At 36.3% G+C, this 17,564-nt stretch overlaps 2 protein-coding genes across 2 annotated transcripts; one reads left to right on the top strand and one right to left on the bottom strand.

Moving 5' to 3' along the window:
* Nucleotides 1–723: 723 nt before the first annotated feature.
* LOC104230747 (chloride conductance regulatory protein ICln) lies at nt 724–5,352 on the top strand. Its single transcript, XM_009783624.2, has 7 exons — nt 724–1,004; nt 1,111–1,234; nt 3,848–3,962; nt 4,080–4,139; nt 4,247–4,306; nt 4,396–4,487; nt 5,006–5,352. Exons 1-7 carry the CDS (start codon nt 841–843, stop codon nt 5,075–5,077), a joined length of 687 nt encoding a protein of 228 aa, XP_009781926.1. The 5' UTR covers nt 724–840; the 3' UTR covers nt 5,078–5,352.
* Nucleotides 5,353–6,813: 1,461 nt separating this feature from the next.
* Nucleotides 6,814–9,004, bottom strand: LOC104230748 (UDP-glucuronate 4-epimerase 3-like). The gene has a single exon (XM_009783625.2). It carries the CDS (start codon nt 8,354–8,356, stop codon nt 7,130–7,132), a length of 1,227 nt encoding a protein of 408 aa, XP_009781927.1. The 5' UTR covers nt 8,357–9,004; the 3' UTR covers nt 6,814–7,129.
* Nucleotides 9,005–17,564: the final 8,560 nt, after the last annotated feature.

The raw sequence follows: 17,564 nt of genomic DNA, 5'->3' as shown, positions 1-17,564 counted from the left end.
TTCAGTCCTGGTACAAGTCTAAATAAGGTAAAAATCTCCTTTTTTGGTAAATATCGATTCGCAGTTGATATTGGACGGGATTCGCGCCGTAATATCCAATTGAGGGCGAATATTACAGTTCCATATTCGTCATGCATAACCGTTCTCCGCATTTCTCATGGTCCAGGAACCTTACTTGGTCTAAGTCCGTTATGTCATCGTGCCCGATCCCAGATGCATCGTTCACTCCTCCTTGGTTCCGATACGAGGGGTCCTTTGACCTCGCTTGTAGTCGTGTCGAGCCATGCTTCCCTTTTGTTTCCTCACCAGTAATTGGGGAAAACTCTGCCCCGGTTTTACTCGTACGCAATAACTTAAAACATTAAGGAGAACAAGTTGTTTTCCAAATAATATTTCTTTTGTGGATCGAAAAAGTCTTTCCCTTTTTGTTGACCCAACATTTTTTTCAAGTAAATAATATTTTTCTCTTATAAAACTATAGTATTTTTCAATAAAACGAATATCCAAATACAATGTTAATTTTCAAATATATTTTTTCAATTTAACTTCAAAACTTACTTTTTTTTTTAAATCTCATATTTTTGTTACGTTCAAACGCCTACTGAATATTGGTGTTACTCTAAATTAAATACTGCTCCCAAAATTGATTTTGACCTTAGTCAAGAGGCCACGTAGACCCACTGGGAATGAACAGTCCAGAACCTTCTTATAGCAGTGCAAAATGTTGTGAAAATAATTTTGGCGCCCAACCAAAACCCTAGAGCAGCAGTCTAGAGAGCCTTTACCAGTCTCCAACTCCTTTTCTGCCGGAGCTAAGTAAACATCAATTAACCGGAAACTATGTCAGGCTTGAGGTTCTTCGTTGAAAGAACCGGTGACGGCGCCGGGCAGCCGGTCCTCGACGCCGACAACGGCGAGGAACTCATGCACGTGCAGCCTGGAACCGCCATCGTCCTCGGCAGCCGCCAGCCTGAGGCCTCTGGCACTCTCTACATCACCACTAAGTAACTTCTCGACCTTCGATTTATCTTTTGTTTGTTTCTGTATTTATGCCTTTTCGAATCGAATCAGTCGTTGAGTTTTGGTTGTAATTCGTAAAATATTTACCAGGCAAGTGGTTTGGCTAAGCGATACAGATAGGAGAAAAGGTTATGCAGTTGATTTCTTGTCGGTTTCACTTCATGCTGTGTCTAGGGACCCCGAGGCGTATCAGGATCCTTGTTTATACGCTCAGGTAGAATCTCCTTTCGAAATGAAAATACGGAGTATATTATTTCTGTTAGTTGAGGTTTTACGTTTCACTCTATATTAGCAAGAGAGCCAAAAAAATGAAGATTAATTTCTGTTCTTTGTGAAATTGGAATGTCCCAAATTTTGTAGAAGCAAATTGACCTGCCTATATTTGGATTAATTTCTGATGTAATATTAAGAACTGCTGGTCGTGAAATGGAACTGATAGTAATAAAAAAGGGTTAGGAATATACTGAAGTGATAATTTAAGCGTCTATCCATATGATTATTTCCCTTTTAAATATCTGACATGAAAAGGTTCTCACCCTTGCTATCAGAGGCAGATATATCTTGCATCAAGAGGTATCATCCCATGCTGCTTCGCTCAAAATTTTCAGCTAGAATAATGCAAATGACAATTAGAAGAATTAAGTAAGTTCGCTTAACACCACTTGACAAGAGGAAGTTCGTAGTTCTCTGGTCACAAATATTCCATAGTATAACAGAGGGATTGTTTAACTTCGTGAGATATTGGGAATGCAGGGAGCATAATGATATCAATATTGACTACTAAGTTAGAATGAGAATTAAAAAAGAAATTTGGGGTGGGTGGGTGGGGGGGAACTATATTAATTGGTCGCATTTTATTCATGAAATGGCTTAGATTGGTAGAGAAAAAACATTCCATCAGATTGAATAGTTATATTCTACCTAATAAGTACCTTGTGTTAGCATTTGACAAATTACGTCCTGGATATCTAGTCCTTATTTGTTACCCGTGTCTACTATTTAGGCGGAATACCCTCATCCTGTTGTTTTTTGAGTTGGCATTTGAATAAACAACTAAGAACTCTCTGAATTGGGAAAGGAAACCAGGTATCTGAAAAGCTGCAGTCGCAATTGTTTTAGATTTATGGAAAAAGTAATTTCTGTTTTTTGTATTTGGTAACTTGGTAACAACTACTAAAATCTTTAGGTTCTTGTTTTGTATTTTATTTGGGGAAAGCTTGTAAAGATAACTATTTTGTGGTTTTGATTTTGTTTTTATGGATAAGGTAAAAGTTTTATTAATAAGGTAGCAAGATGGTACAAAATGTTACAAAGACCACCCCAGAAACAACCATCTCCTACAGTCCTAGTAAATCCAGAAAATCTATAAACTGTTGATCCACTGGTACACTGCTTTTACACCAATAAAACAGGTAATACATTTGTTTCTAATTCTGAAAATGTGATCCTTGTGTCCTTCAAAACAAGCCCGGTTCCTTTCCAGCCATAAAGTCCAGAATATGCACATTGCACAATGGTTTGGTTCTCCATATTTGCTTCAGTCTTCTAGGTACTCTTTGATTTTGCCACTCTTCCAACAAACTCCTAACGGTCTGTGGCATTACCCAAGAGATACCAAAAATGTTTAAGAACAAGTCCCAGCATTGTTTAGCAATTCTACAATGGAGAAGAATATGATTCACTGATTCTTGATCTCCTTCACACAGATAGCATCTATTACTTAGATTAAAACCCTTTTTTTTTGCAAATTATCTTGTGTCAAACATGTTTTGCAAGCTGCTATCCATCCAAAGCATGCCACCTTGACTGGATCTTTTTTCTTCCAAATCATCTTCCAAGGCCAATTGTCATCCCTGTGACTTGACTTCTTAATCTGCATATTATAGTAACAACTTTTGACTGGAAACTTTTTATACTTACCATCTGCCCAGATCAGTGCATCCACCTTACTATGACTAATTGAGACTGAGTCAAGCTGTTGAAGTAAAAGATAATAATCATCTACCTCCCAGTCGTTCAAGTTTCTTCTGAGCTCCACATGCCATCCTGTCTCTGTGAAAATCAGCAATCATACCATCCTTTTTAACAGAATAATTGAATAAATAGGATACTTAGATTTCAAGCATTCCTCCCCTAATTGGTTCAGTTGGTTAAAACTAATTGGTTCAGTTGGTTAAAACTAATTAGTTCAGTTGTCCTCTCCATTAGTCCTATTGAGGAGTGTGGAAAAGTACACAACTCCACTACATTCAATAGGGTAACTTGGCATTCTATTTAAGTTTAGTTTCTCGGTTTGATTTTATGCATCTGTAGTTTTCCTGTTTACTTGAGCACGGAGTATCATCCTGCTGTTTTCTTTTTTCTTTTTTCATTTGTCAGTAAGCTATCTCAGTATCTCACACGGTGAGTATATAGTTGGACATCCTCTGCTCGGGTAAAAATGCAATTTCTTTTATTTGACAAAATAGGATCCAGAAAAAAAATTAGGATAGGCTAGCATATACTATCTGTTCAGTGAAGCTGGAAGATCATTTGGGATTGGATGCATGATTGTTATGCATATTTTACCTTGATGAGGCGGTTCCATGATTGTTATGCATGTGTCCATTCTGTTAAGGCATGTCTTTTGTTTTCATTATTAGTGTGTCTTTGGTAACACAATTACTTTCTTTCAGGCTCGTTTAAAGTTTTGTTTGATCATTTGATTTATTTTCTTTTCTGAAGGGGAACTGAGTGTGGGTGTGGGTTAAACATTTGTTCCATTTTGCAAATGTGATTGCTTTCTCTGTTATGAAAATGATGGATATATTTTGCTTTGTTCTTGAAGATTGACAATGGATTGGAGGATGATGAATCAGAAGGCTCCACTGATGAGGGTGATGAGTCATTAGATTTATCAAGGATAACTGAGTTGAGACTTGTGCCATCGGATCTTGATCAATGTACTTCATTCTTGCCCATTCTTTTTACTTGGGTTTTCCTTGAAATCTTTCATCTAGGATAAATGCCTTCTGCTACTTCAGCTCCTAAAGATATATTTGTATGTTCTATTTTGGCAGTGGATACTCTCTTCCAGATCTTTTGTGAATGTGCTGAGCTTAATCCTGAACCAATTGAAGGTGGTTATTTATTTCTTTGGACATACTCCAAACAAACGTCTTTTTTCTCATTTTCTTCTGCCCAGTCATGTTTCTACTTGACTAAACCCTGGTATCGCTTTTCCTAGGGGAGGAAGAAGAGCATAATTGGATCTTCAGTGCAGATCAGCTGGAAAATCAGGAAGCTGGTATGGAATTGATAGGCGCTGGTTTGTTTTAAGAAAACAATTTTTGTTTTGCCAACTAACTTTTACTGTTATTGGTCTTACTTTTGAAGAGGAAGAATCTGAATGGACGTTTTCTCAGAATCTGACACATTCTATTGGTCATTCAAATGGAGATCACGACTTAGCTCATAATGTGCTTCAGGTATGCCTGTTGTAGATTTGGTTTGAGACTTGAACTTAAGAACTGTGATTATTCTATTGTCATTTGCCTTTTGTTTGGCTTGTTGGTAGGTGTTGGGTTTGGGTGGCATGGGAGATGAACAAATTAAATACTTAGTTTCTAGAGTAACAGGCAGAGGGTCTCACTATATATTTGGCAATCACTGTCAAGAATTTTAGAGCTCCTCTTGGCTGATTGTCTCAAGTAACTCATGTTTTTAGATGGATGCTAGCTAAACTATTATCAATAATTGCATGTGCAATTTCACTATAGCTCTGGCATATGCTGTGCCCTTCTATAATACACCTCGTCGTCTAAGTTTGTTTATTATTATTGTTATTTTTTGGGGCGGGGAGTGGTTTCAGGTCTATAAGAGTAGGTTGAGATATGAAAATAGAGCATCTTCATGCTTTCTGCTTTAGTTATTTCACATGAACTTCTAGTGCATATGTTGGCTATTTGTTGCTGGAAAATTGAGACATTTACTTTTCTTACTGCAGCTTCAAATTAATGATCAAAGGTTTGAAGATGCGGAGGAAATGGACAGCGACAGCAAAAATGGTCATCGCTAAGGCGTCACCATACTGAATCAGATTATCTTCTTGGGTATCATGATATCTCACAACGAACTTTTGATGTATATTAAAGTGTGTCAACCTGGTCCTGCTTATCACATTTCAGATGTTCTTGCGGAAATGTTGATTTTAATTTTTAGGTCTTTTGCCCAAAGATATTACATGATATTCAGGAATTATAGTTATTGCATATCAGAACTAGTGACCTATGAGTAGTGCGAGCCAAGACCACATAGCTTAAGTTGAAGGCAGCGTTTCTTGGTTTTTTTCCCTGTCTTGTGCCCTTATCGATTTTTTACCTGAGTTATGGTTATGACCTTAAAACTTCCAGGGATAGTGTGTACACTTCAATCTAGTTACTCAGTATCTCGCCTAAATAAGCAGTGTAAGTGGAAATCACAATTTTCTGGCCTTCTAGCTCTCCCTCTTCAAGTGCCTGACATTGTTACACTCAAGATTCTCTCAAGTTTCTTCCGGTTGTTTCGTGTTTGAGCTTCAAAAAATTTGCACATTTTGAAAAGTATTCCTCATCAATAAAATACATGGACCTTTAAGAAGTATGATCAGTGACAACCACATTCCTCATGTAGCTGCTCTAATTTACACATGCGAGTGCGTTGAAGAGCTTACTAAGATGAGAATTCTCAAGTACATAATTACTTTGAGTAAATGCTATTTTATTTTTTATATGAAATAAATGCAAACTCATAAGCTCTTTGACAGTATGACCCCGGTCTATTTTTAATATTTGCCAGATTCATAATAAGTTAGTACAGCTATTCGACACTTTTGTATTATGATCACAAAACAATTTACTTTTTGGGGATGTCCTTTCTGGTAGAATTAATACTTCTCCGTCACAAGTCACACAACATGAGCACAATTAGGATTCTGGTGGTGTCTGTGTATACGGTCCTACAAAATGACCCATCTTCATGTTGCTTTGACAAAATTTTGCTGCAAATCCTCCGTAGTCAATGGTCAATGTGCTGGAAAAATTAAACAACAGACATCAGCTGAGTTTTGATCGACTCACTTTCCAGAAGTAGTCTGAATTCCAATCCTTACCCAGCTATCTTTCTTGGGCATGGGCACAAGATTCAAAAGCCAATTGGATAATAGCTTTAGACTCAAAACTGCAAACTTTCTCGCCACAAGTAAGCAATTATCATCTATCAACAAAATAGAATCAGAAATGTTTACTATTTGGGATCCACATCGTGAATGATGCATGCCTTTTGTGAATGCATCGTCTGTGTGCATGTTGCCAAACAACCTACCTTACTATGCCTTAAAATGAACAAGTGAGATTGTTCAGCAAGTTAAATAATCTTAGGATAACTTTGGGCTTTTGAATTTTGATCACTTTTGTAGAGTAAGCCGAAGATCTTTTGCACCTTCGGAGAACTAGCACCAGTGGAATTATTGAGGCATAAATTGGTTTTAGGCCTTTAGCTGCGCAGAGTTTTAAGATAGAATTAAATTGCTGGTTGACTTCTTACGTTCTTCGTCCAATAAAGAAGGGCCCGAAATACGTGATGTATCAACATGGAACAACTCAAAGTTCATGAGATAATGGGTAAGTCGCATTGTAATTGGATTTAATCACCTCCTATACGTTACTAAGAGTAAGAACTGATTCCTCCCCCCCCCCCCCAAACCCAAAAAAAGAACACAAAGACAGAGAAAAGAGTGCAGTATAATTTACACAAAACAAATCATGAATCTACACGTGCCTCCAGATTGACTTGCATGCAAATGCAGTCCTAAATAGTATTAACATAATCATCATAAGAGCAATACAAGGCATGAGCACATTTTGATGAGGGACAGAAAGAAGGAAGCACAGTTCATTAAGACTGTGAGATGACTAGCATAATGGAATCTCCCCAGCTGGAAGTCATTAATACAGTTGTTCAAGGTTAAAAAAAATATTCCGGTCCACCAAAAATTAAAATACCTATACAAGTTTTGGATATTTTCTTATGCCAAGCTCATAGCCCCTCCTACTTTCTATTTGATCAGTAGCTAAAAGCTTCATTAATAAGGTCACCAAAAACTCTTTTTCTTCTCACTAACTGAATAGTAATCAAGATACCAATTAACGAACTTCTGTAACCCCATCTGCAAATTTGTAGTAGGCTTATATCCAAATTCCTTGTGAGCATAGCTAATATTAGCATGAGTAAACATCACATCCCCATTTCTTGGCAGTGGCAAAACATTCTTTTTAGCCTTTACCTTAAGCAACTTCTCCAATATACTAACCAGCTTAGTAACTGGCACAGGTGAAGTATTCCCCAAATTGAACACTCTCAATTGCGCATTTCCCTTCTTCTTCCCACCACTTCCTGTACTCTTCTCAGCTGTATCCAGTGCCCCTAAACACCCTTTCACTATATCATCAATGTAAGTAAAATCCCTTGCTACACTTTTATTATTAGAACCTTCAAACACATTAATACTCTTTCCCTTTAATATATCCTTTGTGAAAAAGAAATACGCCATATCAGGCCGACCCCAAGGTCCATAAACAGTGAAGAATCTCAACCCTGTAATTGAAAGACCATAGATATGGTTATAAGTATGAGCAATCTCTTCACCAGCTTTCTTTGTCGCGGCGTAAAGACTCGCTGGTTGATCCGTTCGATCTTTTTCTGAAAAGGGTACTTTAGAGTTAAGTCCATAAACAGAACTGGACGATGCCCAAACAATTGCAGGCTGTGGATTAGCTGATTTACAGGCCTCGAAAACGCTAACGAGACCTGCAATATTACTATGGATATAAGAACCAGGATTCTTCATAGCGTAACGAACGCCAGCTTGTGCAGCTAAGTGCATTACGTGAGTAAAAGCAACAACGTCAAAAAGCTTCTCGAGTAAATGCCTGTCATTAATATCACCTTCAATAACAAAAATCCCATTACGTTCTAACAATTTCTGACGAGCTCTTTTCAATGAGGGATCGTAATAGCTGTTGAAATTGTCCAGGCCGACGACGCCGTCGCCACGCCGTTTGAGGGCGGCGGAAACGTGGGACCCGACGAAACCGGCAGCACCGGTGACAAGGACGGTAAAATGACCGGAACGAGAACGGGCAGAGGATTTGACACGTTTTTCCCATTGTGGGCTGCCCCATTTCATCTTGGGGTGGATAGATGGGGAATCAGAAGGAGGAGAGTGGAAACATACGAAAAGAATGGTACCTGCAAAAAGTGTGGTCCAGAAAATAAGCTTGGTGAATGAATAAGTCCATCTACTACGGTGTTTGTCCATTGTTTAATGGATTGATTGCTAAATTGGCAGTAAAAATCTACAATCTACAACAACGGAAAATGATTGTTGATGATAATAATAAAGATTCATTCTCTTTGAACATGGGGGAAAATTCTTGACTCGAAAAATTAGAGCTGAAGTGGGAGTATCAATGGTGGTGTTTTGAAGAAAATGGGTTTGTTGCTTATCTAAAGAGCTATAACGTTGGATTGGATATATACGTCTTCTTGAAAACCGGGTCTGAGATATGAAAAAAGGATAACAGAGAGAGAGAGAGAAAGAAGGGGGGAGGAATCTGGGATAAAGAAGGAATAGAGGGATGAGTGTGCAAAAGGTTTCTGTAAATGTGGGGGCAAAGAAAAGAATAAGATGGAGAGAGAGAGAAACAGCCGTTAGGGGAAGAGATTGGACGGAAGTCGGAGACCGTACATTATATGGGAGATGGAGATGAGAGTATCGTCACAGCTTTTCTCAGCATATTGGCTCTAATCGGTTTACCCTTGTCCCTTTCATCACTATTTGCTCAAGTACTTTTTAATCGTTACAAGTTTCACGAAAGAAAAAGGATTATTTTTCTCCCAAAACTTTCATTTGTAGATCTTTGCCCGACTAACTTTCTGAACATTTTAATTTTTTCCCCTAAAGTGCTAAATTTATTTATTATTTATTTTTTGGATGACATTCCGCAAGAATTAATCTTGCACTCTTTTTTCTTATAGCTTGTTCTTTGACGGCCAAAAGTCCTTTTTTTCCTTAACGGCCAAAACTGCTTCATCACAACTTCTCTTTGATATAAAATGTGTTTCTTCCAAGTTTGTGTGGTATAAAATTTATTTTAAGTTGACCGTGTATATAAGTTAAAAATGTTGTATACTGCTTTTATGTAATGCATTTTGATTGGACACAAAATTCAAAAAATAAATAAATAAATTAAAATTTATGAGCTAAAATAAGTCATACATACTTGGTATTTCCTCGTGAAGGATAAAATGAAAGTTAAAATTAAATTACTTCAGTTCAGTTGAAGTTAGCTAGATTATTTTCACTTGATAGCAATATGCTAGGAGTAAGCACTGAGGTGATCAATGAGTGTAATCATTTCTTGTGTTATGCTTAATTTTATCTATCCAAGCTTTCCCAATTCTTTTCTTAAGTATTCGTATCTTGCAATGCTATAACTAAAGCAATTTTGTGATTTAATGTAAGAAAATGATTTTTGACAGTAAGTTGTGGAGATCAAGAATTAGAGTAGAAGATTAGTAGGTCGTAGAGCTGTCTTCCTGTCATTACTAGTAATTTTAGTATTACTCTTATTTTTGTCTTATTCTTGAATGTCTATCACTATCAGATGTTGCTTCTGCTTCGATTTTGTCACTATTTCAATGTTATTACTTCATTTTCATGACTCTTTCATTACTATATCTTTTTTGCTTTAATGTTGCACTATGCTAGTGTGAGTCGGAAGTATATCGGAAATAACCTATCTATTTGCACAAGGTAAGAATAAGATAGTGTACGGAGATTTGTGCTGATGGACAATGTTGGACTAGGGAGATAAGGTGTTTTTTTCGTTTTGGAAATTATTTAATGTGTAATTAAGTGTTAGTAGTGGTGCGTGTTGAAGAGAATATCATTCCTAGACCATTAGTTAAGTTGTGAAGAATTTTCCAATGGGGAGGAAGGACAAAGGCCGTTGCTAATGTGGAAGTATGCTCCTTTCAACGGTCACCTGATGAAGTCTTCTTTTTGGATGAAAAGAGTCAATACTTATCCAAACAACATATCCACTGAAGATGCCTATCATTAGTTAGTTGATGACCCAGAACTCTACTGTATCACGCCAACGTCAAGTATTCCAAATTCTTTTAGAATTAACACAAACTTTTAACTCGTCTCTACTTTGATTTGATTGTAGAACCCCTTACTGAACCATTCACTGAAATATTACGTGCTTGGCCGATAAAAATTAATCAAATCAGCATGTGAGGGAGGAGTGTATTGAAGACAAAATGTGTTTTCTCATAATTTAAGTTTTTAAAATAAAATGCTTACACACTTTAAAATAAGTAAATTACTTGTGATGCACAAGGTTTTAGTAAATTTTTTTCCTGCAAAGTCTCGCTAAGTATTCGGCTAAAGTATATTATAAGAGAAATTTTTAGATTCATCTTTTTTTTCAATTAAAAAATATACACAGAGCACACATCACTCTGTATTTATCATCATAGGACCTATGAAATTATGACTCATATTAATTGTTAGTTGACAAACTGACATATTATTGTGGTTGGAGCTCAAATTGTGGTTGGAATACTTACTTTGTAAGATTTGGATGGTAAAAATTAGATTAGAATGGTAACTAACCTTCGTTGAACAGACATAAAAAAGTGGATATAACTTTTGAATCTGATTTTTGTAAGAGATCTAGCGTGGGTGTTGTTTAGACCTATTAAAAATGTTAAAATAGCGTGGGTCTAGTCAGTTTTCGGACCGATCATTTAAAAATAGCCAGCGTTTACCAAGTCAATAAAAAATAGCCACTATTTTACTGCAACAGAGACCGGTCCAGCATAATATACTGGAGTTCGGTGCACCTGTGTATGAACTTCCAGCATATTATGCTGGACCGGTATACTTTGCTGGCTCAAGTATAATATACTGGAGTATTTTTCCGGATTTTGAACAGTATTTTCATTCAGATTTATTTTTACATGAAAAGTGGCTAAATTTCGATTACTTTTGAAACTGTGGCTGACCATTTGTAAATCGTAAAAATTGCACGGTGCGTCCTATTTGGTCGCCCCCATTTAACCTATACCTATTTTTTAAAAAACTTTTAACTTGTACCTACTTTTTAAATAACTTCAGCCCCATTTCTCCTCCTCCTCCTCCTCCTCCTCCTCCTCCTTCTTCTTCTTCTGCTTCTTCTTCTTCTTCTTTCTTCTGCTGCTGTTGGTGTTGCTATGGAACATTAGTTCATGGGATGATTGCCATAAATATATTTATCAGATTATTTAAAAATAAATTATAAATAATTACGTAAGTTAGTAATATGTTTTCCCAAGTTACCCTTGCTTCAACTGGCATTAGGGCATTCATGTTTCTTTTTATTTGGTTCTTAGCCAAAACCTGATACCAGTCGTGAATGCAAATCCAGTTCCGTTGCTTCCTTTGTTTTCAATAACTGGCACGTATTGTCAAAATTGAAAATGTCGGATACTTGAGCAACCACTAACTGAGCAAATAGCAACATCTAATGTAGGTTTTGAAGTGTAGGCTACAAGATGAGTTTTTCTACTACATGATGTGTGAGTAAAAACTTTCTGAGGGCTAAATTTACAAATGAACTCAATAACTTCAGCCAGCTCTAGAGCTGAAGTTCGCCAGTTACAAAAACAAAAATTTCAGCTCTAGAGCTGAAGTTCACCAGTTACAAAACAAAAACTTGAGCTCTAGAGTTGAACTTCAGACCCGACTACTAGAATGCTGAAGTTTTGCGTGATTGCCTTTGCTACTTCAGCCCTGTATGCTGAAGTTATGCGAAAAAACGAGTACACTTGCAATTGTTTTTGCAAAGCGGGCACAAGTTAAAACGTGACACAAAAAACGGGTATAGATGCAAATACCCCTTGTAAATCTGGTTATTTTTGAATTTCTCCCATTAAAAATATTCTAATTAATGAGGTTGTCTACAAAATTTAAAGTCAATTGGTGAAGATTTGGATTGGTTTTGGATATGTTGTAATTGAAAATCACATAAGAAATTCGTAAGTACAGCTAGCGACGTTTATACATTTTTGTACAAGGTTTTATATATTTTATGCACTATTATAAATATTTATAAAAGGTAGATACATTGATTATATAGGTACATAAATAATATATACAGTGTATAAATATTATTGCAAGAAAATATTGGTTATGCAAGTATAAACTGAAAAATATGATTATTAGGTGCAACGTATTGTATTGGACGTTATATTTTTAAGAAGATCCCCAATAATAATGGAGCCGAATTTGTCGTAGGAGCCAGGAGGAGAGGCAAAGGAAGTGGTTGACCCAAAATCCGTTAAAGGTCGTAATAGCGTCGGATATCACTGTCAAACAAGCCAACACTAAATAGTTAATTAAATTCTCATTTTAATATTTTATTGAAATTATAAATTTCCTTCAACTTAACTAATAAAAAGGCAAACTTTGCAGAATAGTAATAATATTTTCCAATTTCAATACTGAGTATCCCATAATTCTCCCAGAATCCGATGTCACAAGTACATGAATATTTACTAGAAAATAAAATAAAATACAATAACTGCCCGGAATATAAATTTGGACAGAAAAGAAAAATACAAGTGCTTTGAAGGAGACTTTGCTGGTTGCGAATCGTCTCATAGGATGCAACTCCCCTAAGTCCCCGTATCAACTACGCCACTGCGCCCTCAAGGCCACTAGACATACATGTGCCTAATGTACAGCAAGTGTAATATGAGTACGAAAACAACGCATACCCAGAAAGTATCCAGTCTAATCTTGAAGAACTAGTGACGAGAGGTCGACTCCGACACTTACTATGGCCAACAATAATATACCGATAATATGATAAATTATGGATTTTATAAGGCAACTGTAAACTCAATAACATGAAGTAGGTAAATAATTCTTTTGTTAATAGGAGATTTCTAAATTTATTTTCATCTTTTAACAATTTATATCTCCGGCCAGTGAAGCCACATCAATTATCAATAATTCCAAAACAATCAATTAAGTCATGCGCAAATTATGCCGAGGTCATACGACTCGATCCAACATAATATTAAACTGTGCACTGCCGAAGGGTTAAACGGCGCGAACCATAGATGCATCTATTTAATCTGCTGAGGCGTGCGGCCCGTTCCACAAAAGATAAATACATTCAAACAACCAAATCAAGGATTTATTTAGGTTTGATGTTCAAAGAAATATCAATTCTCTTTAACGGTCAAGTAACCCATCCAAAACCCAAGTAGGTGAAGTTTAACCTTTTGAAATTCCTTTATCAAGTTTCAATATATTTTAAATGGTTAACTTAACAAGTAGGATGCAAGAATCACAAATATAACGTGATTTGGGTCCTAGACTACCCAGACATAAGCAATATAGTAGCTACGCACGGACTCTCGTCACCTCGTGTGTACGCAACCCTCACAAATAGAAGCACATATTGAATTATTTCACCTATAGGATAAATTCCCTCTTACAAGGTTAGGAAGGAGACTTACCTCACTCCGAAGTTCCATATTCGGCTCCCAAGCCCTTCCGACGACTCAAACCGATGCTCAATGCTCCAAGACTAGTCAATAATTGTGCAAACCCATAAATATATACTCAAATACTCATTATAATCTAATTTATAACAAGTTCTAATCCCAATCAAAAAGTCGAAAATCACCCTCGGTCCCACGTGCCCGGATTCCAAAAATTTTCGAAGACAAATATTACCCATAACATCATGAACTCAAATATATAATTTATTCTCAATTCCATGCCCAAATTCGTGATCAAAATCTAAAAATACTATTTTTTTTAGGTTTTCTACCAAAATCCCAAATTTTCACTAACATTTCATGAATTTCCATATTAAAATCTATATATAATCCAAGTATTTAACTTGCAATAGGTGGAATCACTTACCTTGACATGGATGATAAAGATGGAGCTCCAAAATCGCTCATAGGTTGTCTCCCGTGGAGGAAATGAGATGAAATGAGCCAAACCTATTTTTGCAAACTTATACACTGGCAGGCAACCCTTCTTCGCATTCACGGGCCTCCCATCGCGTTCGTGATGAATAAAATTCTCAAAAGCCATTTCCAAACTCTTCTCAGACAGCTTCTAGTATAATGGTTATAACTTTTTGTATAAAATTCTAAATTATAAATGGTTTAACTTTATGAAAATTAGACACCACGATCTACAATATTCATGTTTTGTTCATCTCCCAATTCCTTATAGATTTTGAGATATAAGCTGGCAAAGTCAGTCCTGTGCAACAAATATTTCTTCTTCATTTTCCCGGATAGCCTGTAGTATACCAGCCATAACTTTTTATACACAATTCCAAATTCTAAATGGTTTATTTTTCTGAAAACTAGACACAAAAGGCTACAACTTTAATTTTTAGATTATCTTCAAATTCATTATAGATTGCGAGATATGAGCATCCGAAATTAGATATGTGCAACAGAAATTTCCTTCTTCGCGAACCCGAAGAACAGAACCCAGAAGCCAAATCCTTCTCTGCGAACGCGAGAGGATCCTCGCGAACGTGAAGAATAACACCAGATATCAGTAAATCAACATCCAAAGTAGCCTAACATGATTCTAAACACACCCGAGGCCCCCAGGACCCCGTCTAATCACACCATCGTGTCCCAAAATATGACACGAACTTGCTCGAGGCCTCAAATCACATCAAATAACATCGAAATCATGAATCGCATCCCAATTCAAGCTTAATGAACTTTACAAATTCAAACTTCTACATTCGATGCCGAAACCTATCAAATCACGTCCGATTGACCTCAAATTTTGCACACAAGTCACATTCGATATTACGTACCTACTCCAATTTCCGAAATCAGAATCCGACCCCGATATTAAAAATTTCACTCCCGGTCAAACTTCTCAAAAACCTTTAAATTTCTAACTTTTAACAAATGACTCCGAAATGACCTACAAACCTCCAAATTCACATTCGTACGCGCAACCAATACCAGAATCACCATACAGAGCTATTCGAGACTCGGAATCCCAAACGGACATCGATAACATTGAAATGCATTTCAACCCAAATTTATGAATTTCTTCCAAAATGCCAACTTCCACAATAGACGCCGAAACGCTCCCAGATCATCCAAAACCCGATCCAAACATACGCCCAAGTCCGAAATTATCATACGAGCCTGCTGGAACCTTCAAATCCCGATTCCGAGGTCGTTTACTAAAAAATCTAACCTTAGTCAATTCTTCCAACTTAAAGCTTCCGAAATGAGAATTCTCTTTCCAAATCAACTCTGAACTTCCGAAATTCCAGTTCCGACCACGCGTACAAGTCATAATACCTGAAGTGAAGCTGCTCAAGGCCTCAAACCGCCGAACGACATGCTAGAGGTCAAAACGACCGGTCGGGTCGTTACATTCAATCTCTTAAAGAAAAAGTTCACGGGATGAATAAGGGTGGCAAATGGGCAGTTTGGGCTGAACTTGGGCGGGTAAGAGTGGGCGAAATTAATAAATGAGTCGTCATTGCCTAACTCAACCCAAAGTTCACTTGGGCTAAGATGAGTTGGGTCAAGATGGGCTAAACAATGAGTCATAACCCAACCCGCCCAACTTGACTCTGTTTTTGCAATATTTATAAGCAGTTAGGAATGGCAAATGGTGTCAGGCGGGCCCGTTGCGGGGCAAATCCGCGTAAATTCGCGAAGACTTCAACCCGCGCCGCAAAGTATAATTTGTTGTTTTAAACCGCCCCACGCAAACCCGCCCCGTATAATTTCTTTAATTTTTTTAATTTGAGAATATTATCAAAATATATCATATTCCGATGCATTATATTCTTCTTTTTAGTGAAATTTCATACATTTTTGCTTGATTTTTCTTCTTTCGTTGTTAACTCCACTTATTTTTGTGCATATAGAGTAATTTTATGTTACCTCATATTTCCAAATTTCATATTATGTAACTGTCTATTATAAATTGAAGTTGTGTTTCTTACAAACTATTTTTGGGTCCTTTATGAGAACATGGAGTTCTTGGAGGGAAGGATGCTGAGGGTCTTTCGGAAACAGCCTTTTTATCCCAATGTAGAGGTAAGATCTGCGTATACATTACCCTCCCCAAACTTCACTAGTGAGATTATACTGGGTTGTTGTTGTTGTTGTTGTCGCATGAAAACATGGAGTTAATGGTGCATCTTATAATTACAACGCCAGTAATGAAGTAACAGTTTTATCTTTATAACAATCTGTACTAGTTAGCTTTAAAGTTATACTTACTATAACACATACGCCAGTCTCACAACACCAATGCATAAAGATTAGCTTCACTAGGTGACAAGGCATTAGGTGAATATAATAAGTATAATTTAAAGTGACAAGGCATTAGGTGAAGAAATATTAATATAATATCCAATATATTAGTAGTATTTACCAATAGTTAGTCCTTGGTTAAGTTAGTTACTTTGTCTGCAAAAAATTTGGTATGGGAAAATAGAACTAGAAATATATAAAATTATATTAAAGCCTTTTCTTATGAAAGTTTTTCAAAAATAAAAAGAAACATCATTTATAAACGGGTACCATTTATAAACTAAAGGTTAGTTAATGATTCATGGGTCACAAAATACAAGTTCTTAAGAATAGTTACGAAAATTTAGAGAATGAAATTATTCTCAAAAAAGAATTTAGAGAATGAAATATGTATATAAAGCAAAAGAAAAATTATAATGCACACAGAATTGAAGGGTAGAATTAGTAGACTTATATTCCCAGCAACACCCGCACAAACCCACAACAATTTCACCCCAAAAATCCGCAACCGGCCCGCCCCGCTTTAAATTTTCAAAAATTATTTCAACTTGTGCCGCACCCGCATAAAATTAAACCCGCCATGCCTGTCCCATTGCCATCCTTATGAGCAGTATCAAACAACAAATAAAGCTGAAATATAAAGAATTGAAATTCGCTAATTCATATTTAAATACTATACATAGAGTACTGAAGATATGAAAATCTATGCGAATGTTAATTTTTTTTTGAATCTATATGAATGTTAAAATATTTTTTTTTGTTTATCAGGTATGAATGTTAAAAACTTGAAATATAACGAGCATTAAAAATTCCAAAAGAAATAAAGTGTCATATAAGTTGCACATGTGGAGTACTAAATTAAAAATAGTTTAATTGGTGGACAATATGACTTGATTGATATTAAGAAACGAAGATCAAAATTTAATGGACCAGAACGTCATCCTTAGAAGTTTAATTCGCTGAACACATAATTGATCAATTGAAAAGACTATAGCCGCAACATTCAGTTATATAGTTCGATTGAATATTATGCCCATGAAGTATAAAAAAATTGATGTTATATATAGTTTGTACATTGGATGCTACATTGGATGTCCATGTTGTGAATAACATAGTTTGTACATTGGATGCTATATTGG

Source organism: Nicotiana sylvestris, chromosome 3 (assembly GCF_000393655.2).
Source record: "Nicotiana sylvestris chromosome 3, ASM39365v2, whole genome shotgun sequence".
Taxonomy (NCBI): domain Eukaryota; kingdom Viridiplantae; phylum Streptophyta; class Magnoliopsida; order Solanales; family Solanaceae; genus Nicotiana; species Nicotiana sylvestris.
Note: the sequence above shows the minus strand (reverse complement) of the source record. Positions and strands in the feature narration are given on the sequence as shown.

Excerpts from the sequence above, each read along its gene's own strand:
- LOC104230747 (XM_009783624.2), top strand. The coding sequence starts at position 841 with ATGTCAGGCTTGAGGTTCTTCGTTGAAAGAACCGGTGACGGCGCCGGG. Across the intron at positions 1,005-1,110 it reads ACTCTCTACATCACCACTAA|GCAAGTGGTTTGGCTAAGCG; the intron begins GTAACTTCTCGA and ends AATATTTACCAG. Across the intron at positions 4,140-4,246 it reads TAATCCTGAACCAATTGAAG|GGGAGGAAGAAGAGCATAAT; the intron begins GTGGTTATTTAT and ends CGCTTTTCCTAG.
- LOC104230748 (XM_009783625.2), bottom strand. The coding sequence starts at position 8,356 with ATGGACAAACACCGTAGTAGATGGACTTATTCATTCACCAAGCTTATT.